General features: G+C 53.7%; 1 protein-coding gene across 4 annotated transcripts in view; it reads left to right on the top strand.

The window, feature by feature from the left end:
* The window catches only part of MAN2B2 (mannosidase alpha class 2B member 2), a 47,053-nt gene extending 26,389 nt beyond the window's left edge, over nt 1-20,664 (top strand). For 2 of the 4 annotated variants that reach the window (XM_033213695.1, XM_033213694.1), the window contains 9 exons: nt 1,591-1,865; nt 5,961-6,152; nt 6,644-6,896; nt 7,744-7,854; nt 7,950-8,142; nt 10,883-11,020; nt 14,368-14,480; nt 17,018-17,135; nt 19,392-20,664. In XM_033213695.1, the coding sequence (XP_033069586.1) occupies nt 1,591-1,865; nt 5,961-6,152; nt 6,644-6,896; nt 7,744-7,854; nt 7,950-8,142; nt 10,883-11,020; nt 14,368-14,480; nt 17,018-17,135; nt 19,392-19,489 (1,491 nt within the window). In that variant the 3' untranslated portion in view covers nt 19,490-20,664. Of the gene's footprint in view, nt 1-1,590; nt 1,866-5,960; nt 6,153-6,643; nt 6,897-7,743; nt 7,855-7,949; nt 8,143-8,467; nt 10,249-10,882; nt 11,021-14,367; nt 14,596-17,017; nt 17,138-19,391 lie in introns of those variants that run through there. The other 2 variants (XR_004437798.1, XM_033213696.1) reach the window with 2 other exon arrangements.
* The last annotated feature ends 3,619 nt before the right edge of the window (nt 20,665-24,283 follow it).

Below are 24,283 nucleotides of genomic sequence, written 5' to 3'. Positions count from 1 at the left end.
TGTCCAGCACGGAAAGGTGAGGGGAGGGGATGGGTCTGAGCAGACCCCCACACACACCTCTTCCCCATGCAGATGCAGCATCTATTAAGAGTAGATTCCCTCAACATACATTTCTGGAGCTCCTACTCTCTGTCAGCCCCTGTTCTGGGCGCTGGGGATGGTGTACTAACCAAACAGACACAAATCCCGCTGCCTGGGGCATCTGTTCCAGTAGGGGAGACAGGTGATAAGTAAAATAAGAAAAATACTGAATATGATAGACCATGACCACCATGAGGGAGACAGTCACTAGAGCAAGTTGCAGGGCTCGAGACACATTTTAACTAGGTGGGCCGGGCCGCATCAATGTGGGATCAGGCAGACAGGGAAGAGGTGTCTGCTGTATTTGGGTAAAGGCTGGGTTGGGGGGTGTGTACACCATTATTGAGCTTGCTAATAGGGCCCCCCAAAAGGCCTCCCCACTGGGGGCACAGACACTGAGGGGGGTGCAGTACTCTCCTCCAGCCTCCCTCCCCAATTCAGACACCTCAGAGGTGAGCAGAGGCCAGGAGAGTTACCCTGGAAAAGTCCCTCCATGTGGGAACGAGAAGATCGGGGTATGGCCCCTCCCAGGAGAAGGTAGTCCAGGTGGAGGGCACAGGGTGGCACAGGCTCAGAGGCAGGAAAGGGCAAGAGAGTCAGGAGGGAAGGGTTGGTGATGCTAGAGCCCCAGGGGCCAGAGGAGAGAGCAAGGATGCCGCAGGAAGGAGGCTGGGTCCCAGAGGAGGCTTCCTTCCCCGATTGCAGCAGACAAAGGTCTCGAAAAGTTCACTCTGGTTGCTGCAGTGGATGGGTTGGTGGGCACAGGAGTGGATATGGGGACAGCAGTGCAGATGCTGGGCAGTTACCTAGGGAGGGGCCACAGCAGCTGTGACCAGGCAGAGGCCATAGGGAAGGGAGATGAGAGGCCTCACAAAGGCGATGGGGGGCCTTGGTGGTGGGTGAGAGTGGCTGGAGGGTGAGGGATGGGGATGCCTGGGGGATGGGGAAGGGGAGTGACTGAGGGATGGGATGACAAGGGGGTAGGGGTGGAGAAAGCTGGACAGTGAGGAGCAGAAGGTGCAGGGTAGCTGTTGGAAGGGCCATCGTTGGATGGGGATGCTGTGGGGAGCAGGTGTGGGTGGGATGGGATAGCTGGTGAGGTCAGCTGTGGACATCCAGGTGGAGGCGTCAAGCACGAAGCTGTATTCGTGGATCTCAGGTTCCAGAAGAGGTCAGTGGATTTGGGTTTGGTTTTGGGAGTCATCACTTTGGTTGATGAAGGACGATTAAAGGAGCTGGGGGTGTTCAGGAGCTCCCAGTTCAGGAGCTGAGAGAAAGAGAAGCTTTGGGGACCCAAGAACCAGCTATCTTCAGGTTGCTGAAGGGTTCTCTCAGGACTGATGTGGTTTGTGGGGGTGCAAGAAGAGAAGGCCAGAACTGGGGGCAGGGAGGAGAACTCGGCAGGGTCCAAGAGATGGAAAGACACTGCTGCCTCAGCAGATAGTGAGCACCCCATTCCAGAAGGTGTGTGAGCTGACAGTTACAAGTCTCATCCTGCTGGCCTCGCAGATCCAGAACTCAACAGAGACCCCTTCTGCCTATGACCTGCTTATCCTGACCACAATCCCAGGCCTCAGTTACCGGCACTACAGCATCAGACCCACTGCAGGGGCCCAAGAGGGCACCCAGGAACCAGCTGCCACTGTGGCCAGGACGCTTCAATTTGGCCGCAGGCTGAGGAGACGCACCAGCCCTGCGGGCAGGCACTTGGTGCCTGTGGCAAACGACTGCTACATTGTGCTGCTCGACCAGGATACCAACCTGATGCACAGCATCTGGGAGAGGTAAGGTGCAGCCATTGCTGTCTCTGAGGCACAGGCATGCCAGGAACCTGGCTATGTCAGGTCCCTACCTGGATTCTCCATTTGCTCACTTGCCTGGGGGAAGGACAGATGGTGGTGAAACCCCTTCCTGCTATTGTGATCTTTAATTCTAGAAGTGTGAGCCTGGGCCAGTGCAGGAAAGGCTTTCGTATACTTTTTCATTCCAGGGCTGTTGATCCATAGAAAAAAAGGAGCACTGAGGAACTCACTCTGAGAAAAAAATATATATATATTGTTATCCACTTTTTTTTTAATTTAGAGAAACATAAAATCTCTATTCAGTAAATAGTGATATTGTCTTTAAAGCAGGAAGGGACTTTCAAAATCATCTAGTCCCACCCACCCACCTGTCTACTTACCCATCTATTTACCCACCCACTTATCTACCTACCCAGTTATCCATCCATCCATCCATCCATCCACCCACCCACTTACCCATCCATCCATCCATCTACCTACCCACCCATTCATCATCCATCCATCTACCCACCCACCTATGTACCTACCCATTCATCTCTCCATCCACTCAGCCAACCTCCCATTCATTCATTCATTCATTCAGCAGCTATTTGTGGACATCAGAGTGGGCAGCTGACCTCCCAAGAAAGACCTCGTGGCTAGTTTGTCCTTCCTAGGCCACGTCCAGTGCAGTCTTCGTCAGGCCCAGCTGCCTCTGCCAGAACACCCACCTTGTCTCCTGATGTGACCTCCTAACCGAGAGGAGTACATGGCAGAAAGTGAGGGGACAGGAGAGGGCAGAGGGGAGATGGAAGAAGAGGAGGGAGAGAAGGAGGGAGAGGGGCGTTTGTACTGAGGTGGGTGTCAGGGGATCCCAGCTCGAGGTCACTGTCACAGCTCCCTGCCCACAGAGCTCCAGGACTTCTCTGGGAATGGAGCCCCAGTCAGGTCCATCCTCATCTTCCCCTAGTGGATCCTGAGGGAGAGCGGGGCAGGTGCAGGGGTGACAGCAGCCAGCATGGGTGGCTGGCAAGGGGGCAGTTGGGCAGAGGAGCTACAGAAATGCGGGAAGCCCCAGCATGGTCCGAGCCTGCCAGGTTAGGCCAGGAAAGACAGAATGTGCCCTGCCCCTTCCTCACTCAGGCCCCACGCCCCCTCTGTAAATGCCCCTTAGGGTAGCCCACGGACCCCATATGCCTCAGCCAGGGTCCCACCTGGCATTTCCAGCACTGGAGCTCAGGCTGTCCTGTCCTGTTTGTGGCCCTGTCTGTCTCTCTTGCTTCTGAACTCCAATGAGGACAAAGGAGTTCTTATTAGGCTCCCCAAACCCCACCAGGGGTAAGCCTTGCAAAACCAATGCCTGTCACGTGAGGAAAAAGGAGGAGCTGTTGGTATTCAGAGTAGGGGCCATCTAGAGACGACGCCTGGGGCCAGGCCTCAGGCCTTGAAGGGCATAGGGGAGGTCGTTCCACAGGGAAAAGACCGCCTGTGTAGAGGCCTGGGGTGAGAAGCCAAAGGTGCAGACAGCAACCTCAGGGCAGTTTGGGTTGAGGGAGCGCTTTTGTTCCTTATGTAACTGCTTGACTGAGATGCGCTTCACAGACCACACAGCTCACCCATTTAAAGTGGGCAATTCAGTGGTTTTTGGTGCCTTCACAGAGTTGTGCAGCCATCACCACAATCAATTTTAGAACATTTTCATTACTCCAGAAAGAAACCTCATGCTGTTGAGCAATCACTCCCCATCTTCCCCTCCCCGACGGGCCCTGGCAATCCTAGCCTATTTCTGTCTATATGGATTTGCCTGTTCATACCATATGTGGTCCTTTTGCAACTCACTTATTTCACTTCACGTATTGTCTTTTTTTTCCCCTTTTTGATTGATTGATTGATTGATTGATTGAGACAGTCTCACTCTGTAATCTAGGCTGGATTGCAGTGGCACAATCATGACTCACTGCAGCCTCAACCTCCTCCGGGGCTCAAGTGATCCTCCTACCTCAACCTCCTGAGTAGCTGGGATTACATGTGCGTACCACCACATCCAGCTGATTTTTGTGTTTTTTGTAGAGATGGGGTTTCACTGGGGCCGGGCGCGGTGGCTCAAGCCTGTAATCCCAGCACTGTGGGAGGCCGAGATAGGCGGATCACGAGGTCAGGAGATCGAGACCATCCTGGCTAACACGTTGAAACCCCGTCTCTACTAAAAAGAATACAAAAAACCAGCCGGACGAGGTGGTGGGCGCCTGTAGTCCCAGCTATTTGGGAGGCTGAGGCAAGAGAATGGCGTAAACCTGGGAGGCGGAGCTTGCAGTGAGCTGAGATCCGGCCACTGCACTCCAGCCTGGGCGACAGAGCGAAACTCCATCTCAAAAAAAAAAAAAAAGAGATGGGGTTTCACTATGTTGCCCAGGCTGGTCTCAAACTCCTGAGCTCAAGTGATCCGCCTGCCTCAGCTTCCCAAAGTGCTGGGATTATAGGCACGAGCCACCATGCCCAGCCCACTTAGCATGTGTTCAAGGTTCATCGGTATCGTAGCACATATCAGTACTTCGTTCCTTTTCATGGCTGAATACTATTCCGTCACATGTATGTACCACATTTTGTTTATCCATTCTTTAGTTGATGGACATTGGGGTTGTTTCCACATTTTAGCTACTATCGATAATGCTGCTCTGAACATTCATGTACAAGTTTTTGCGTGGACATACATTTTCGTTTCTCCTGGGTACATAGCTAGGAGTAGAATTGCTTGGTCATAAGCTAACTCTATGTTTAACTCTTTGAGGAACTGCCAGACCGTCTTCCAAAGCGGCTGCACCATTTTCTGTTCCTCCCAGCAGCGGATAAGGGTTCTGATTTCTTCACATCCTCGCCCACACTCGTTATTTTCTGTCTTTTCAATTATAGCCATTCTCGTGGGCGAGAAGTGGCATCTCATGATGGTTTTGATTTGCATTTCCCTGCTAACTAATGGTGTTGAGCATCTCTTCGTGTACTTACTGGTCACTAGCATATCTTCTGTGGTGAGATGTGTCTTTAGATCCTTTGCCTATTTTTAAATTGGCTTTTCTTTTATTATTGAGTTGTAAGAGTTCTTTATATATTCTAGCTACAAGTCCCTTGTCAGATTTATGATTTGCAAATCCCTCCTTCCATTCCATGGCTTGTCTTTTTACTCTTTTGATGGCCCCTGGGGGAGCTTTTTAAAAGGACGGTGTGGGGAAGGGGTCCAGAGCCAGAGACCTCAATTCTTTTCTTTCTCTTCTTCCACCAGCACTCAGTAGAACCCTCCTCAGCCTGCCTCGCTTTCCTTCCCCACCCTCACCACGATCCCACAGAGAACTGGAGGCCATCCACCTCACTGTCCACCCACAACCAGGCCAGACCCAGATACAAATACATCACTTGTGTGCTTGCTTAGGCCAAAGATTGCATTTTACAACTAAAATACTGGACCCCCTCCTGCTCTTCTCCCATCCTCTGTCCTAACACAAACATCCTGCTAGAAGGGAAGGAGCACAGAATTTGGAGTTGGGGCTGAATTTGAGTTCTGGCTTGCACACTTCCTAGATGTGTGATCTTGGGTGCATGATGTCACAACTTCCAGCCTCGGATGCCTCGTGAGTGGGATGGGTTAATAGTCCCTGCCCGTGGGGTTGGGAGAATTTAACCAGGTGAAGTCAGTGAAGGCTCTGGCCCGTGACATGGCGTCGGTACACATTGGTGTCCTGCTGGACAGCTCGGGGTCAGTGTGACAAAGCCCATTTCTGCACTGGTTTCACTTGCAGACCACAGCCTGAGTGAACCAGTTCCACCTCTTCGGGGGTGCCCTCTGCTGACAGCTTGCGGTTCCTGTCTGCAGGCTCTGTCCCTCTCCTCCTTTGTGACCCGTTCTAGGACAGGATGGAGGTCCTAGAACTAAGGCCACACGGGCTGTGGGTGAGGTCTCAGGGCTTCTAGATGAGCCGAGTCGCGTGGCCTCATGAGTGCTACGCAGGCCGCTCAGATGGCATCTGGAGAGAGAGGCTTGCCAGCCGGTGTCTGTGAAACCTTGTGCAGGATGAGAATGACATCTTCTCTCTCCTGCCTCTGCAGACAGAGCAACCGAACGGTGCGCGTGACCCAGGAGTTCCTGGAGTACCACGTCAACGGGGATGTGAAACAGGGCCCCATTTCCGATAACTACCTGTTCACACCGGGCAAGGCCGCGGTGCCTGCGTGGGAAGCTGTGGGAATGGAGATCGTGGCGGGACAGCTTGTGACTGAGATCCGGCAATACTTCTACAGGTACTTCCCCCCGGGGTGACCCCACAGCCTGGCACACAGTCAGCGCACACATGCAGGCAGCTCAGTGGATAAGGGTCTGCCTTTGCTCTGAACCCCAGCTCCTGGGCCGTGTTTGACATGTGGTTTGATGAGGAAATGAATTGCTCTGGCATCTGTGTGCTGGTTGCATTTGCGTGTGCTATGTCACATTGGTCGGGAGCTAAGTTCAGAGCTGGGAGAGTGACCCACAGACCCTATGGCCCACAGAGCACCTGTTCTTCCATGATCAGAGCAGATGTAAGGCAGGCCGGCATGGCAGCCCTGCGGTGTCGGGGAACCAGGCTGCTCCCAGCTGCTCCAGGTCCTGGGTGGTGCTATTGTCCACATGACCCAAGAAGGCTCCCTGCCTTTCAGCCCTGCTCTCCCCACCCTGCCCACGTGAAGGAAGGGAAGCAAAAAGGCAGCATCTAGAAGATTCCTGGAGCTTTACTTACTGATGCTCCCTTCTCTAGGAACATGACAGCACGGAATTACACATATGCAATCCGCTCCCGGCTTACCCATAGGCCACAGGGCCATGACGGGGAGCTGCTCTGCCACCGGATAGAGCAGGAGTACCGAGCCGGCCCCCTGGAGCTGAACCGCGAGGCTGTCCTGAGGACCAGCACCAGCCTAAACAACCAGCAGGTCATCTACTCAGACAACAACGGCTACCAGATGCAGCGGAGGCCCTATCTTTCCTATGTGAACAACAGCATCGCCCGGGTATGCCCTGCAATGCCCACTAGGCACGCTCTCAATGGCGCCTTTCCCTGACCCATTAAGCATCAACTTGTAGCAGTGGAGGCCAGCAGAGGCCAGTAGAGGCCTCCAGTGAGAATGTTGTTTTTCCTATTTTTTTTTTAAGATGGAGTCTCACTCTGTCACCCAGGCTGGAGTGCAGTGGAGTGATCTCAGCTCACTGCAACCTCTGCCTCCCAGGTTCAAGCGATCCTCCTGCCTCAGCCTCCTGAGTAGCTGAGATTACAACCGCCTGCCACCATGCCCAACTAATTTTTGTATTTTTAGTAGAGATGGGGGTTTCACAATGATGGCCAGGCTGGTCTCGAACTCTTGACCTCAGATGATCCACCCGCCTAGGCCTCCCAAAGTGCTGGGATCACACGCGTGAGCCACTGCACCCAGCCTCCAGAGAGAATTCTTTTAAAGCCTGTGTGTCTGCCCATTCAGGGCTTGAGCATTCAGGCCATGAGTCAGACTGGTGTCTGAGTTCTGGTGCTACCACAGACAAGAATAGTATGTGCCTTGGCTTGTGCCTCAGTTTCCTCTCCTGTAAAATGGCTGCTTCATCAAAGGGTCATTGTTAGGATCCATGAGATGATACTTGGCCAGGGCTTAGCCAGGGCCTGCACCCACGCCAGCTGGGCCGTATGCTCGGAAGCCACAGAGCTGGTATCTGAACCCCAGTCTGTTCAGGGGTCCAAAGTCAGGGTCCTGGCCCCACGCTGCTGCTGTGTCTGTCGGCAGCACTGGCTGGGATGGCCAGAAGGTGAAGCCTGACCTACCCTGCCCTTCGGCCCAATCGCCCTCCTGGGGACATTTCTCTCTGCAGAATTACTACCCCATGGTTCAGTCGGCCTTCATGGAGGATGATGAAAGCAGGCTTGTGTTGCTGTCAGAGCGGGCACATGGCATCTCCAGCCAAGAGAATGGGCAGGTGGAGGTAGGAGGCGTGGTCTGTCCCGCAGCAGCCCCTCGTGGCCCTCCACAGGCATGCCCGGGTGCAAGCCAGGCCTCTCGGACAATGCCTTCCCACAGGTCATGCTCCACCGGCGGCTGTGGAACAACTTCGACTGGGACCTGGGCTACAACCTCACGCTGAACGACACCTCGGTCGTCCACCCAGTGCTCTGGCTTCTTCTGGGATCCTGGTCCCTCACCGCTGCTCTGCGCCAGAGGAGTGCAGTGGCCCTGCAGCACAGGCCCGTGGTGCTGTTCGGAGACCTGGCTGGTAAAGGGGTGCCCTTTCAGAGTAACATCATCACGGCCCCAGCACCAGCCAGGCCAGGGCGGGCCTTGGGAGGGGCCTGTGCCCTCATGAATCCGGGCCACTTTTGGGCAGGAAGGGACCTCAGGGACCTCTAGTCCAAGCCCCTGATTTAACAGATGGGCAAACTGAGGGCAAACAGTGGCTCGCTTAAGGTCATACAACTAGTAGGTACAGAGCTGGGACTCACCCATCTCACCATATGCCTCTTCCCTGTGTCTTCTCCATTTTCTTCTCTGATGTATCTTTTCCTTTCTTAACATGACATTATGTCACCATGTCACTTTAGGTCTGGAGGCTCAGCATTTAAAAGACTGGTTTGTTAGCCTGGCGTGGTGGTGCATGCCTGTAATCCCAGCTATGCGGGAGACTGAGGCTGGAGAATCACTTGAACCCAGGAGGCAAAGGTTGCAGGGAGCTGAGATTGCGCCGTTCCACCTCAACCTGGGTGACGGAGCAAGACTCTGTCTCAAAAATAAAAATAAAAGACAATTTTGGTCTGAATCTAGGTATGCTGTCACCAGTTGGGGGTATTCCTAATCTATAGTCTAATCTGAAGGATTTATTATGTACCTCCACTGAGGCTTCTGTGCATCAGATCAACAACCACATAGTTCTGTGTCTCTATAAAGTAGGAGAACATGAGAAACATGAAACAATGATTACATTTAAAGATAGTCTTCTGGAGCTGCAAGACCTAGATACAATTTGCTGCCATTCTCACCCACCCTTCAACTCTTTTCTTTTTCTGCTCACCTATGGAGGTTTTGATTAGCATGTGCTTCCCTGCTTTGGTTTTAGAGGCAGAACCTTCCCAGGGCAGTAGCAAGCAGGCAGGCTGTCACCCACCCATGCAGCAAGCACACGCTGAGCACTTGCAGGGTGCCTGGGTCACACACCGGAGATGCAGAAGAGCAGCCCCTGACCCAGGAGAGTTTTCCTGGGATGTTGGACAGGGGAGGCGTGTTGGTATAGAGCCAGGATTCAGGGTGGAGAGGGAGCCGTGCCATAGAGGGCCTGGTGTTTCGTGGGTGTGGAGGAGTGTGAGACCACAGCTGGGAGGAGGTCAGGGATCAGGTCCAGGGGGTGGAATGAACAGAGCCTAAAGGGGCAGCTATTTGGGCAGAGCCTGGAGAAGCTTATGGAATCTAAGGAGGAGCTGGACACAAGGTCCAGGCAGGCACGGGGCAGGGCAGCTCTGGGCATGTCAGGAGCAGAGGCTCACAGCTTGTCTCCCAGGACTGCCATTGAGCTGCCTCTGGTTCCCATGCTTCAGATTCCCAGAAGAGGAAATCTGATTGGCCTAGCAGGGTCAGGTTCTGCTCCCAGACCAGTCAGTGGTTCCTTCTAGGTGGCCGGGGCTTTTCCTGCAGAGGGAGATGAGGCCGTGTCTGAGAAAGCCCCATGGCTGTTGTCAGCTCCGTCCCACCTGGCCTCACTCTGGTCTCTCTTGGTTGCAAGTAAGGGAAACCCAACATGAAGTAGCTGAGCCCCCAAGGACAGTGCATGGTGAGGCCCCCATAACCAAGGGAAGGGCGGGGTGGACCTGGGCCTCAGGGCCTGGAGCCCTCGTGAGGCTGTCCCTGTGCATCTCTCACCTGCACTTCTCTCCGTCTGCAGACGTTCCTTCACCTCCCACCTGGGATGTGACTCTGAACAGCTCTGGGGTTGCCCTCAAGGAACAGCTCTGTCTTCCCCGCTCAAAAGGACCTAAGACTTGGACTTTCCAGTTCCCAGTGCAAAAGTCCTGGGGAAAGATTCTGATTGGTCCTGCTGGGGTCAGGTGGCCCATACCTGGACCAATCAGCATGGCCTGGGGTGTTGTAAGAAGATGGTAGCTCCAGCTGAACATCTCAACTTGGAAGGAGTAGGGGCCAGGTGCCTTCTGAGCAGAGAGACCAGTAGATGACAAAACAGGGATGGAACTGGCATCCCAGATCTTGAGTAGAAAACAGGGCTCTGGCCAGACACGGTGGCTCACACTTGTAATCCCAGCACTTTGGGAGGCCAAGGAGGGAGGATCACTTAAGCCCAGGAGTTTAAGACTAGCCTGTGAGACCCTGTTTCTACAAAACATTTTTTAAACATTGGCCAGGGTGGTGGCCCATAGTTCCAGTTACTTGGGAGGCTGAGGTGGGAGGATAGTTTGAGCTCAGGAGTTTGAGACTGCAGTGAGCTGTGATTGTACCACTGCACTCTGGCCTGGGTGACAGAGCAAGTCCCTATCCAGAAAGAAAGAAGGAGGGGAAGGGAAGGGGAAAAGAGAGAGAGACAGGGAGGGAGGGAGGGAGGAGGAAGGAAGGAAAAGGAAGGAAGGAAGGAAGAGGGAGGGATGAGGAAGGAAGGAAGGAAGGAAAGAAGGAAGGAGAGAGAAAAGAGGGCTGTACATGAACTTGCTGTGTTATCTTGAATAAGTTTTGTTTCCTCTGGGCTTTCTTTCCTTGTCTCTAGTTTGAGATGGCTAGGTTGAGGAGAGTCAGGGTCCTCCCAACTCTTAAGCTCTATGGTCTGAGCAAAGGCAGGGAAGTGGAAGCATGGGGCGTTGGGAGCACAGACACTTTGGGCTGGAGCGGGGTAGGCTACCCACAAGGATGCATGGGAGGTGGCTGGCAGGGGCAGGGGCATGTAATGTGCAGAGCTCTGAGTGCCAGGAGAAGGAATTGAGCCCCAAACCCTCTCCTCACTCTGTCCATCTGCCTTGCAGGGACTGCGCCAAAGCTCCCAGGACCCCAGCAGCAAGAGGCTGTGACGCTGCCCCCTAATCTTCATCTGCAGATCCTGAGCATCCCTGGCTGGCGCTACAGCTCCAACCACACGGAGCACGCTCAGAATCTCCGGAAAGGTGAGGCAGGTGCCCTGGGGTCTCAGACCCGCTCGTCCCTCCCTGAGTAAACCAGGCTTCCAGGCCCACCACTAGATGGGCTCACCTTAGAGCTATCACGGCTCTGCAAGATCACCTGGTTTCTTATCTGGCACATGGGGAGAGTGAGGCCCAGGGAGAGTCAGTGATCAGTCACTTGGCAAGCTGGAGGCAAGGCGGGCCTGGCCCCCAGTCCTGTGACCCCAGCCCATTCTGAGTGGATCCGTCTCAGCCCGCCACCCCCAACTGAGACTAAGGAACTAATTAAAGTCCCCCTGACCCTCAGCGGTGCCTGCCAGTCCTGCTTCTTCCAGGGAGAACTCCTGGAGCCCCCAAACACCCAAATTCCCACTCATCCTCTGAGCTTAAGCAGCCTAATTGTTGGGAACTTCCACTCACTCATTCAACAGCACATCTCATGCCAGGCTCCAGGGAATGAGCAGTGACCAAGGTGGGCAAGGTCCCAGCTCTCTGAGTGCTTGGTCTAGAGGGGAAGCAGTCAAGTCACAAGGCAGTAATGACAAGGACAAGAAGAATCCCCCTGCACAGCATGACGCGGGGTGGGGGGGCTCCCCGAGGGAGCGACACCTGCTGGGAACCGACTTGTCCTGTTGCCAGAGCCCCAGCTGCACCTTCTCTGCCCACTCTACACTATGAGCAGCTGAAAGGCAGGGTCGGACTATGCCTCGGCCATCCTCAGGCCCCCAAGCCCTGGCACACCTGCAGAATTAAGAACAGGGGGAAAAGGGTAAGGCGCAGTGGCTCACACCTGGAATCCCAGCACTTAGGGAATCCGAGGCAAGCGGATTGCTTGAGCCAAGGAGTTCAAGACCAGCCTGGGCAGCATAGGAAGACCCTGTCTCTATAAAAATAAAAATGGAAAAGTTCACCGGGCGTGGTGGCGTGTGCCTGAGTCTGCTTTCCCAGGCACCTGCAGCCCCTTGTGAAATGGGCTCCCTCACCATTCCTGCCGTGCAGGACACAGGAGGTCTTCCCTGGCTTTGGAGCTGGAACCCCTCACCACCACACCAGGAGATGTGGAAGCACTTTCACAAACCTCTTGGCTTTTGTGATCTTGGGCAGCCATTTCCCTATGCCATTCTGAAAACGAGCTGCCCCACAGCCCCGTGATAGCTTCTTAAAAATGGGCCAGGTTGCCGGGTGCGGTGGCTCAAGCCTGTAATCCCAGCACTTTGGGAGGCCGAGACGGGCGGATCATGAGGTCAGGAGATCGAGACCATCCTGGCTAACACAGTGAAACCCCGTCTCTACTAAAAATACAAAAAACTAGCTGGGCGAGGTGGCGGGCGCCTGTAGTCCCAGCTACTCGGGAGGCTGAGGCAGGAGAATGGCGTAAACCCGGGAGGCGGAGCTTGCAGTGACCTGAGATCCGGCCACTGTACTCCAGCCTGGGTGACAGAGCGAGACTCCGTCTCAAAAAAAAAAAAAAAAAATGGGCCAGGCGAGGTGGCTCACATCTGTAATGCCAGCACTTTGGAAGGCCGAGGTAGCAGGTAGCAGGATCACTTCAGGCCAGGAGTTCGAGACCAGCCTGGGCAACATAGCTAGACTCCGCCTCTACAAAAAAATTAAAAAATGAGCCGGGTGTGGGGATGCATGCCTGTGGTCCCAGCTACTCAGGAGGCTGAGGTGAGAGGATCACTTGAGGCCAGGAGTTCAAGACTGCAGTGAGCTGTGATCATGCTACTGCGCTCCAGCCTGGGCAACAGAGCAAGACCCTGTCTCTAAAAAAAAATGTTTTTTCTCATTGAGACAGAGTCTCACTCTGTTGCTCACGCTGGAGTGCAGTGGTGTGATCTTGGCTCACTGCAACCTCCACCACCCAGGTTCAAGCAATTCTCCTACCTCAGCCTCCCTGGTAGCTGGGATTACAGGTGTTCACCAGCATGCCCAGCTAATTTTTGTATTTTTAATAGAGACAGGGTTTCACCGTGTTGGCCAGGCTGGTCTCGAACTCCTGAGAGCATGCAATCCTCCCTTCTTGGCCTCCCAAAGTGCTGGGATTACAGGTGTGAGCCACCACACCCTGCCAATTTTTTTTTTTTTTTTTTTTTTTTAATACTGATGCCTCAGTTCTAATCCCAGACAGATTGATTCAGCAGCTTTGAGGCATAGCTGCAGAGCTGAGGCTCTACCAGCCAGGGTTTAGGAAGCACCTGTGTTAACCAGGTCCTCTCTCCAGGACCTTGAACTCAGTGCGTTCCTCTGAGCCTCAGTCTTCCCATCTGTAAAATGGGAGCAATGGCAATGAGCCTTTCTGAGTGGGAAGGTCAGGGATGGGACAGGAGATCACATACATCTCATGGCAAATGACAGCATTATATCAGTCAGGGCAGCTGGTGTATGCTGCAGTAACGAAGAGCCCCAAAATGCCACGGTCTTAACGATATACATTCATTTCTCCCCGATGCTGTGCATCCAGTGGGGTTAGCAGGAAGGTTTTTCTTGCTGTGGCCACCAGGCCCCCCGCTGATGGAGTCTGTATTGCAGCACGTGCTTCCTCACTCACCAAGGCAGGAAAAAGCTTCTGCCAGAAAGCACTGCGTCACTTCAGCTCACCTTGCATTGGCCACAGAGGCCATGCAGCCTCCCCTGACTTCAAAGAGGGGCAGAGTAGGAGAGACTGGAGTATTTGAGGACATGCCCCATCATGCCTACAAGAGTGGACAAGGATGGAAACATTGCAGCTGGTGTCATGGTGGGCAGCCTTACAGTCGGCTAGACCTGGGAGGGAATCCTCCCTCTGTCACACCCCAGCTGTGTGCCTCAGGCGACTGCCCCTCTCTGAGCCTTGGTTTCCTTTTCGAGTGGGGACCATATCAGCTGTCTCACAGGAAGCATATTAGTCTGTTCTCATGCTGCTCATAAAGACATACCCAAGACTGGGTAATTTATGAAGAAAGGAGGTTTAATGGACTCACAGTTCCACGTGGCTGGGGAGGCCTCACAATTATGGCAGAAGGCAAATGAGCAACGGCATGTCTTACATGGTGGCAGGCAAGAGAGTGTGTGCAGGGGAACTGCCCTTTACAAAATCATCAGATCTCGTGAGACTTACTATCACAAGAACAGCACAGGAAAGATCCGCCCCCATGATTCAATTACCTCCCACCAGGTCCCTCCCACGACACGTGGAAATTATGTGAGCTACAATTCAAGATGAGATTTGGGTGGGGACACAGCCAAGCCATATCAAGGAGGTTAAGGATAGGAAATGGAGCTGAGTGTGTAAAGCAGCGGGTAATGACCAGGGTCATTGGGGTTGGTTGATGAGGGTCTTCACTGCCACCTTTCTTCTGTCCCCAAAGGCCATCGAGGGGAAGCCCAGGCTGACCTCCGCCGTGTCCTGCTGCGGCTCCACCACCTGTATGAAGTGGGCGAGGACCCAGTCCTGTCTCAGCCAGTGACAGTGAATCTGGAGGTGAACTTTCCCACCCCCATCCAGACCATGAGCCAGGGAAGCAAACCCTAGATGCGGCCCCAAGAAACTGCCTTGGCAAAGAGATCCACGAGGGCGTCCTCCCAAATGGACGCCAGTATGGGCCCCGCCCCGCCCTTCTTTGCGGTCTTCTGGGTTTGTCAGGTATTTCAAGTGGCCTGTTTTTTGAGGGTTTTTTGTGTGTGAGAGAGACAGGATCTCACTCTATTGCCCAGTCTGGAGTACAGTGGCACAATCTCAGCTCACTGCAACCTCTGCCTCCCTGGCTCAAGTGATCCTCCCACCTCAACCTCCCAAGTAGCCGGGACCACAGAGGTGCATCACCACTCTGGCTAATTTTTATTTTTTTATTTCTTATTTTTTTTGAGACAGAGTTTCACTCTTGTCCCCCAGGCTGGAATGCAGTGGCATGCTCTCGGTTCACCACAACCTCCATCTCCCAGGTTCAAGTGATTCTCCTGCCTCAGCCTCCCAAGTAACTGGGATTACAGGCATGCACCACCACGCCTGGCTAATTTTTTTTGTACTTTTAGTAGAGACAAGGTTTCTCCATGTTGGTCAGGCTGGTCGCGAATTCCTGGCCTCAGGTGATCCACCCATCTCGGCCTTGCAAAGTGCTGGGATTACAGGCGTGAGCCACCACGCCCAGCCTATTTTTTTTATTTTTAGTAGAGACAGGGTCTTGCTGTGTTGCCCAGGCTGGTCTCGAACTCCTGGCCTCAAGCAATCTGCCTGTCTCAGCCTCCTGAAGTGCTGGGATTACAGACATGAGTGGCCTGCATTTTATTTATTTCTTATTTATTTTGTAGTAAAACTTTTAAAACACAGACATCATCTGTGTAATCCGAAAAAGAAAACAGATTCTCCATAGAGTTGCTTTGAAAGGTGGCTTAGAGTCAGACAATCCAGGGTCCACAGCCCCTCTACGGGTAAGTCTCAGGCACACCATGCCTCTGGGCCTCAGTTCCCCCCCATGTAAAATGGGGAGAGGTGAGAGTTCTTTGCCCAGAAGGTCGTTGAGAGGCCCTGGCACAAAGGGGCCTCGTGCAGTGTCAGGGCCCCCAGGCCTCGGCCCCTTCCAGGTTCCTCTCTTGGCTGATGTTGCTCTCTCAGCCCCACCATCAGGCGAGGCTTCCGCCACCTGGCCTGCCCACGCGCCCTCCCAAGAAGGCGCCACCTGAGCCACCTCATTTCTTCCCCAGTTTGCATTCTTTCTATTTCATTTCCTGTGGAGAATTTCTGTGAATTTCTGTGAATCTCTGTGTTTCTGCCTTGGGCCTCCTTCGACATCTGAGTCTTCAGGGGAATCCAGAGAAGCCCCAGGACCTTTTTGCCATGATGTCTTCCTAGGCCCCCCACCTCCTCTTTCACGATCCTCGCCACAGAGGAGCGGGCGTCCCTTTCCTCACAGTCCCTGGCCTGCCTGAGAGGAGGTCCGGACCATGGTGGGTACCGGCGCCCAGCACACAGCCAGCCTGCCCTGGGGAGCCAGGAGGCCGGCGTGGGACCTGGAAGTTGGTCATCTTATGCTCCCCTGTTCCACAGATGGAAGTACCAAGGCCCTGAGAGGAGGAGACAGTTGGGATGGACCATGACTCCCTTCCAGATATGGACGGTGGCGGGGTGGAAAGACGTTGAGTTAGGAACGCAGTTAGTTTGGCTGCAGATCACAAAACACTTAACAGATGTTCTTGGAACAGAGGACAGAGTATTTTCTCACCCAAAGAGCATGTCGGGGTGGACCCCCAGCACTGTCACTGTGGGCCTGGTCACTGGTGTCTTCCCGCCATCGCTGGCACACTGCCTGTTTGTCTTTTGCCATCTGCTTGTTTGCGGTCACGAGATGGCACAGACCTTCCTCATGAGCAAATTTCAAGGCAGGGTGGGGCTGGGCGGTAGTGGCCAGAAAGGCTTTGCCCTAGAGTGGCTCGCTCGCGCTTCTCTCTCTCTCTCTCTCTCTCTCTCTCTCTCTCTCTCTCTCTCTCTCTCTCTCTCTCTCTCTCTCTCTCTCTGTTTCCATCAGCACACAGAAGCTTCTCCAAGAACCACCCCCACTCCTCCTGCTCCACAGACTTTTCCAGACCCCTGAGGGCCTCCGGCCTCCCCTAGCTGTAAGGGAGGCTGGGACAAGGCCTATTGGGAAAGGGGGTTGGGGTAACTCTGACTGACTTCCTCCCTGGACTGGAAATGGGGCCACCTGAGCAATGTGAGAAGAGGAGGACTCTGCATGGGGCAGACAGCTCAAAATGCCACACCTCCCGGGCTGCTCCTCCGGCTCCGCCACCTGGTGAAGCATGCACCTCCCGCTTCAGTGTCCTCATCTGTAAAGTACATGGCCAGTGCTGTCCTCGGAGATGTGCTGTGAGAAGCAGATGAGGGAGCTGTGTCAGGCACCAGGGCAGGGGCTGGCGCCCTGAGGACACCGAGTTCCTGGTGTGTCCGCCCTGCTGCTGTCTTGGTTCTCTGCTCAGATCTGGGACTTGGTGCAGCTCACCCTCCCTCTGCTTGTCTCCCTGCAGGCTGTGCTGCAGGCGCTGGGGTCCGTGGTGGCAGTGGAGGAGCGCTCGCTCACAGGGACCTGGGATGTGGGCATGCTGCACCGCTGGAGCTGGAGGACGGGGCCTGGCCGCCACAGAGGTTTGGGGACCCCCGCTTCAGCTCCCTACCCAGGACTCCCGGCTAGGCTCAGGAGCTGGGCAGACCCTGTGCACATCCAACCATCTGCCTGTCACGGCCTGTGCGACCTCGAGAGCCTTCTTTCCCGCTCTGAACCTGCAGCCCTCCCAAATCTACCACAGTCGGTTAAGGCTTTGGGTTAGTCTCTGCCTGCCAGGGCTCCACACAGGCATGTGTGTGCACTTGTACGTGTGCACACGCAGACCGCACACCCTGCATGTGCCAGGGGCCCAGGGGCTTCTGCCCACCTTGGCCCTGCTGACCTCAGCCCATAAGCCCATCCGTGCCTCACACGGCATATGCCACTGTGAGTTCCTGCACTACAGGCAGCTTCCAGCCTCCAGTCCCTGTCCGCACCATGCCCTCTGCCTGGGACACACAGGTCCCATTCACTCTGGCCAGCACCTGCTCAAGCTCCCCAGGAGACCTCCCCAGAGTCCCCAACCAGGCCAAGTGCCTCCGCCACTCTCCTGGCCCTGGGAGTTTCTTCTGTCCTGTGCAGCTCCTGTTGTCCACTACACACAGCATGGTGGCGGGTGCATGGTGCACGCTCAGTTGGTGATAGGAGGAAGGAAGGGAGGAACGGAGGGAGGGAAGGAGGGAAGATGATGGTTGGTTGGAAAGAAGGAAGGAAGATGGATAAATGATAGATAAGTGAATGGCTGCCTCCCAAGATTGAAGCCCAGGGCATGCCTTCAGGGGAGCCTGATGAGGCAAGGACAGAGTCACCAGATGGTCTCAGAAAGCTTTTGGGCTTTGAGTGCAACACCTATGAGGAAGTGAGGCCACTAGGGCCAGGACCAATCTATGAATTGCCTTCGGGGTGGGCAGAAATGCAAGAGACCCACAGGAGTCCTGGCAGAAGGGGATGCCACAGGCCATTGCCACAGTGGGAGCCACAGCAGACTGTAGACAGGTGCAGTGTGGTGAGAGGGAGGCTGGGAGCCACAGCAGACTGTAGACAGGTGCAGTGTGGTGAGAGGGAGGCTGGGAACCACAGCAGACTGTAGACAGGTGCAGTGTGGTGAGAGGGAGGCTGGGAACCACAGCAGACTGTAGACAGGTGCAAGGGGAGTGAGAGGGAGGCTGGGAACCACAGCAGACTGTAGACAGGTGCAAGGGGAGTGAGAGGGAGGCTGGGAGCCACAGCAGACTAGACAGGTGCAAGGGGAGTGAGAGGGAGGCTGGGAGCCACAGCAGACTGTAGACAGGTGCAAGGGGAGTGAGAGGGAGGCTGGGAGCCACAGCAGACTGTAGACAGGTGCAGTGTGGTGAGAGGGAGGCTGGGAGCCACAGCAGACTAGACAGGTGCAAGGGGAGTGAGAGGGAGGCTGGGAGCCACAGCAGACTAGACAGGTGCAAGGGGAGTGAGAGGGAGGCTGGGAGCCACAGCAGACTAGACAGGTGCAAGGGGAGTGAGAGGGAGGCTGGGAGCCACAGCAGACTAGACAGGTGCAAGGGGAGTGAGAGGGAGGCTGGGAGCCACAGCAGACTAGACAGGTGCAAGGGGAGTGAGAGGGAGGCTGGGAGCCACAGCAGACTGTAGACAGGTGCAGTGTGGTGAGAGGGAGGCTGGGAACCACAGCATACTGTAGACAGGTGCAAGGGGAGTGAGAGGGAGGCTGGGAACCACAGCAGACTGTAGACAGGTGCAAGGGGAGTGAGAGGGAGGCTGGGAGCCACAGCAGACTGTAGACAGGTGCAGTGTGGTGAGAGGGAGGCTGGGAACCACAGCAGACTGTAGACAGGTGCAAGGGGAGTGAGAGGGAGGCTGGGAACCACAGCAGACTGTAGACAGGTGCAAGGGGAGTGAGAGGGAGGCTGGGAGCCACAGCAGACTGTAGACAGGTGCAAGGGGAGTGAGAGGGAGGCTGGGAACCACTGCAGACTGTAGACAGGTGCAAGGGGAGTGAGAGGGAGGCTGGGAGCCACAGCAGACTAGACAGGTGCAAGGGGAGTGAGAGGGAGGCTGGGAGCCACAGCAGACTAGACAGGTGCAAGGGGAGTGAGAGGGAGGCTGGGAGCCACAGCAGACTGTAGACAGGTGCAGTGTGGTGAGAGGGAGGCTGGGAGCCACAGCAGACTGTAGACAGGTACAAGGGGAGTGAGAGGGAGGCTGGGGACCACAGCAGACTATAGACAGGTGCATTGTGGTAAGAGGGAGGCTGGGAGGAGGCATCCTGGGCCACACTAAACAGATCACCTCTGTTCCCCTAGGTGACACCACCTTTCCCTCGAGGCCACCAGGAGGCCCCATCATCACCATCTACCCAAAGGAAATCCGGACATTCTTCGTTCACTTTCAACAGCAGTGAGCCCTGGGCAGATGCCCCGTCCCCAGGGCTGCCCCCAGGAACTCCATGTAACAGAACAGACCCAGGACAGGGAAAAGCAGCATGGAGGGACGCGACTGGGGAGTCAGCTGCTCATCTGCAGGCTAATGGCAGGAAATGGTCAATTTGGGGTTTTGTCCCTAATTTTTTAAAATAAAAATTACATTACAAGATCCAGGTTCTTCCCCTCCCACACTCAAGCCAGCCCTCTCCTCTTCTGTCAAGGAAAGGATATTCGGCACGCTCATGTGTCATTCACTCACAAAAGACAAACCCAGGACGTTCTGCCTAAGGCAGAGCACAAGACCCACAGCAGCGCTGAAATGCATCTGCCGTCCAGGCCCTGCCAGGCTTGCCCAGGCTGCCGGTGGTAGCTGTGGACCTACTGCCTGCCGCCTGTTTTCATAGACTCATCCCATGCTGGCAACAGGCCTGCAAGGGGCTTGGCTCTGCCACAGGGCAGGAGAGGAAGCGGTAGCGCCAAGCCGGAGTTCCAGCCCCAGACGCCCACCTGTGTCTCAGGGCACCACCTGTTGAGCAGAGAAGGCACAGCAGCCGTCAGAGTCCATGACGAGATGAAACCACACAGCAGGGATGTCCAATGTCAGAACTATTAACACTGATAAAAGTGTAACCTTCTCAGGTCTATGCCAAGAGAATTGAAAGCATCCATCCACACAAAACCTGTGCGCCTGCGTTCATAGCAGCATTACTCAAAAGTCAAACGGTAGCAACAACCCAAATGTCCATCCACAGGTCAATTAAGACATGAAATGTGTTCTGTCCATACCATGGAATATTATTTGGCCATAAAAAGGAAGGAAATTCTGACACATGCCACAGCCTGGGTGAATCCTGTGCAAACATTACGCTAAGTGAAAGAAGCTAGACACAAAAGGACACGTATTGTGTGATTCTATTTACATGAACTGTCCAGAATAGGCAAATCTGTGTATAAGAGACAAAGCACATTGGTGGTTGCCAGGGACTGAAGGAAGAGAGAAGAGGCATGACAGCTAACAGGGATGGGGTTTCTTTGGAAGATGATGAAATTGTGGAATTAGCAATGATGGTTGCACAACTTTGTGAATATACTAGAAACCACTGAATTGTTAACTTTGAAAGATAAATTTTATGGTCTGTGAATTATATCTCAATTTTAAAACTTTTTTTTTTTCCCTGAGACAGAGTCTCACTCTGTCGCCCAGGCTGGAGTGCAGGGTCACGATCCCAGCTCACTGCAACCTGCACCTCCCAGGTTTAAGCAATTCTCCAGCCTCTGCCTCCCGAGTATCTGGTACTACAGGTGCACCACTGCATCGGCTAATTTTTATGTTTTTAGTAGAGACAGGGTTTCACCATGTTGGCCAGACTGGTCTCAAACTCCTGACCTCAGGTGATCCACCTGCCTTGGCCTCCCAAAGTGCTGGGATTACAGGCATGAGACACTGTGCCCAGCCTAAACCGTTTTAAAGAGTAAACTATGAGATGTAGGAAATTATATGGTACTCTAGGGCTGAAGGGAAGTACCCAAAAAGGACCAGCTTGGAAGGATTCAGACCTCTTTGGACAATGTGCAGTTTGGCCACTAGACAGCAAAGACATTCTCTGGTTTGGCCAGACAGGAGCTGGGCTGGAGCTGCTGACCAAGCAATAGGCCATCCCTGTGGGGTCAGGTGACCAGCCACCAGTGGCATGAATGTGCAGTGGGAGGCTGGGGCACAGGGGGTGAGGCAAGAGCCCTTTAGAGCATGTGGGCTGCATGGGGCTTGGTTTCTGTGTCAAGAAGACTATGAAGGCTGGGCACGGTAGTTCATGCCTTAATCCCAGCACTTTGGGAGGCCGAAGCAGCCGGATCATTTGAGGTCAGTAGTTTAAGACCAGATTGGCCAACATGGTGAAACTCCATCTCTACTAAAAATACAAAGTTAGCTGGGCATGGTGGCGTGCGCCTGTAGTCCCAGCTACTCGGGAGGCTGAGGAGAAGGATCAATCACTGAAACCTGGGAGGCAGAGGAGATTGCACCACTGCACTCCAGGCTGGGTGACAAGAGTGAGACTCTGTCCCAAAAAAACAAAAACAAAAAGAAGACTATGGAGGCCGGGCATGGTGGTTCATGCGTGAAATTCCAACACATTGGGAGCCCTAGGAGGGAGGATCGCTTGAGCCCAGGTGTTCCAGATCAGCCTGGGAAATATAGTGAGACCCCATCTCTACAAAAACTTTTTTAGACAAGCGTGGTGGCATGCACCTGTGGTCCCAGCTGCTCTGGGGGCTGAGGTGGGAGGATCACTTGAGCCGGGGGGGTTGAGGCTTCAGTGAGCCATGATCATGTCACTAATTCCAACCAGGGTAATAGAGCAAGACCCTGTCTCCGAAAAAAATAAAGACTATGGAAATGTTATCCCCAGCACTGCCAGGCTGTAGAAAAATCATGTGCACTGAAAGTACCATCACCCATGCTGACCATCCCCGTTCAGAACAAAAACAGCAGGAGAGCCACTTCCTCCTGCAGTCCCTCCAGCACCCAGCACCCTCAACTGGGAAGAGCAAGAAGAATATAGATGACAGGGGAAAACCTCCCCCACAATAGACAGAGTATTGGCTAAAATCTAACATCCACTTGTTGTTTTGTTTTTGTTCTATTTTATTTGAGACAGGGTCTTGCTCTGTCACCTAGGCAGGAGTGCAGTGTCAGTATCATAACTCACTGGAACCTCTTAACTCCTGGGCTCAAGCAGTCCTCCCATCCCACCGCTCTGAGCAGCTGGGACTACAAGCATGAGTCACCACACCCAACTAATTTATAAAATGTTTGTGGAGACGCAGTCTTACTATGTTGCCCAGGCTGGTCTTGAACTCCTGAGCTCAAGCAATCCTCCCACTTAGGCCTCCCAAAGTGCTGGGATTATAGGCCAGAGCCACCCACTGTGCCCAGCCTGTTTTTTGTTTTGTTTTTTGTTTTTGTTTTTACAAATAACAACCACCAAATTCCCAATAAACTATGTTGCTCACTGAGAGTCATAAACCCAATAAAAACCCCAACAGGTTGATTGTGGAACTTGATAGAATGATTATAAAGTGCACTGGGGCTGGGTGCAGTGGTTCGTGCCTGTAATCCCAGCACTTTGGGAGGCCGAGGTGGGTGGATCACTGGAGGCCAGGAGTTCGAGACCAGCCTGGCCAACATAGTGAAACCCCTTCTCTAAAAAAATACAAAAATTAGCTGGGCTTGGTGGCAGATGACTGTAATCCCAGCACTTTGGGAGGCCGAGGCGGGCTGATCACCTAAGGTCAGAAGTTCGAGACCAGCCTGACCAACATGGAGAAACCCCATCTCTATTAAACATACAAAATTAGCCTGGCATGGTGGTGCATGCCTGTAATCCCAGCTACTCGGGAGGCTGGGGCAGGAGAATCACTTGAACCCAGGAGGTGGAGATAGTGGTGAGCTGAGATCGCGCCTTTGCACTCTAGTCTGCGCGACAAGAGCGAAACTCTGTCTCAAAAAAAAAGAAAACACGACAGTGCACACCTTTGTCCATTTGGGCTGCTGTCACAGAATACCGTACACTGAGTGGCTTATCAACAACAGGAATTTATTTCTCCCAATTCTGGATGCTGGGAGTCCAAGATCGAGGTGCCAGCAGATTCGGTGTCTGGGGGAGGGCCTGTTTCCTGGTTTACAGATGGTGCCATCTTGTTCCGTCCTCACATGGCAGAAGGGGCAAGGCAGCTCTCTGGGCTCTGTTTCTAGGAGGGTGGGTGCTAATATAACAGTACTGAGTCTACGCTAAAGAAACATTTTGTTTGCTTGAGTATAATTACAGCTTTCCTTAAGCTTACAGACTATTCATTAAAAACAGCCTCAGGGAAAGAGGACCTTCAGCAGAGATAAGAAAGAACTGCACTGACCAGCAATCCTGGAAGCGGCTAGCTGCAGGTTTCCACACACCCAGATGAGAATAGTTGGGCTGAGGTCGAGGCAGGAGGATCACATAAGTCCAAAAGTTTGAGACCAGCCTGGGCAAAATAGGGAGACCCCGTATCTATAAATAGTAACAAAAATTAACTGGGTGTGGCACACGCCTGTAGTCCCAGCAACTCAGGAGGCTGAGGTGGAAGGATCACCTGAGTCCGGGAAGTCAAGGCTGCAAGGAGCCATGCCTGGGCAATAGAGCGAGACTGTCCAAAAAAAAAAAAAAAGACTAAGAATAGTCTGGCTGGCCCGGTGTAGCCAGCACTTTGGCAGGCTGAGGGGGACAGATCATTTGAGCCCAGGAGTTGGAGACCAGCCTGGGCAACATGGTAAAACTCAATCTCTAAAAAAAACTAAAAAATTAGCCGGTTGCGATGGTGCATGCCTGTAATCCCAGCTACTCAGGCTGAGGCAGCAGAATCGCTTGAACCCCGGAGGCGGAGGTTGCATGAGCCGAGATCAAGCCACTGCACTCCAGCCTGGGCAACAAGAGTGAAACTCGGTCTCAAAAAAAAAAAAGAGAGAGAGAGATGGGGTGCCTCATGGTGGGAAAGAATGGTTGCATGCCAGAGGTGCTGTGACAACTGCCTGCTCACCTGGAACAAAAAGAAACCTGACACTCGCTCGCATCATACACAGACAGCCCCCGCTGAAACCCCAGCGGTCAATGCACGCGTGAAAAGATGGTCAACCTCCTTAGTAATCAGGTCTGTGCAAATGAAAACCACAATAAGATACTGTTTCACATCTGCCATGTTTTCTATTTAAAAGATTAAAAAGATGGGCAATCATGGAA

Source organism: Trachypithecus francoisi, unplaced genomic scaffold (assembly GCF_009764315.1).
Source record: "Trachypithecus francoisi isolate TF-2019V2 unplaced genomic scaffold, Tfra_2.0 Lachesis_group1, whole genome shotgun sequence".
Classification (NCBI taxonomy): domain Eukaryota; kingdom Metazoa; phylum Chordata; class Mammalia; order Primates; family Cercopithecidae; genus Trachypithecus; species Trachypithecus francoisi.
The sequence above is the reverse complement of the archived record's forward strand: the minus strand, read 5'-3'. Positions and strand labels throughout refer to the sequence as shown.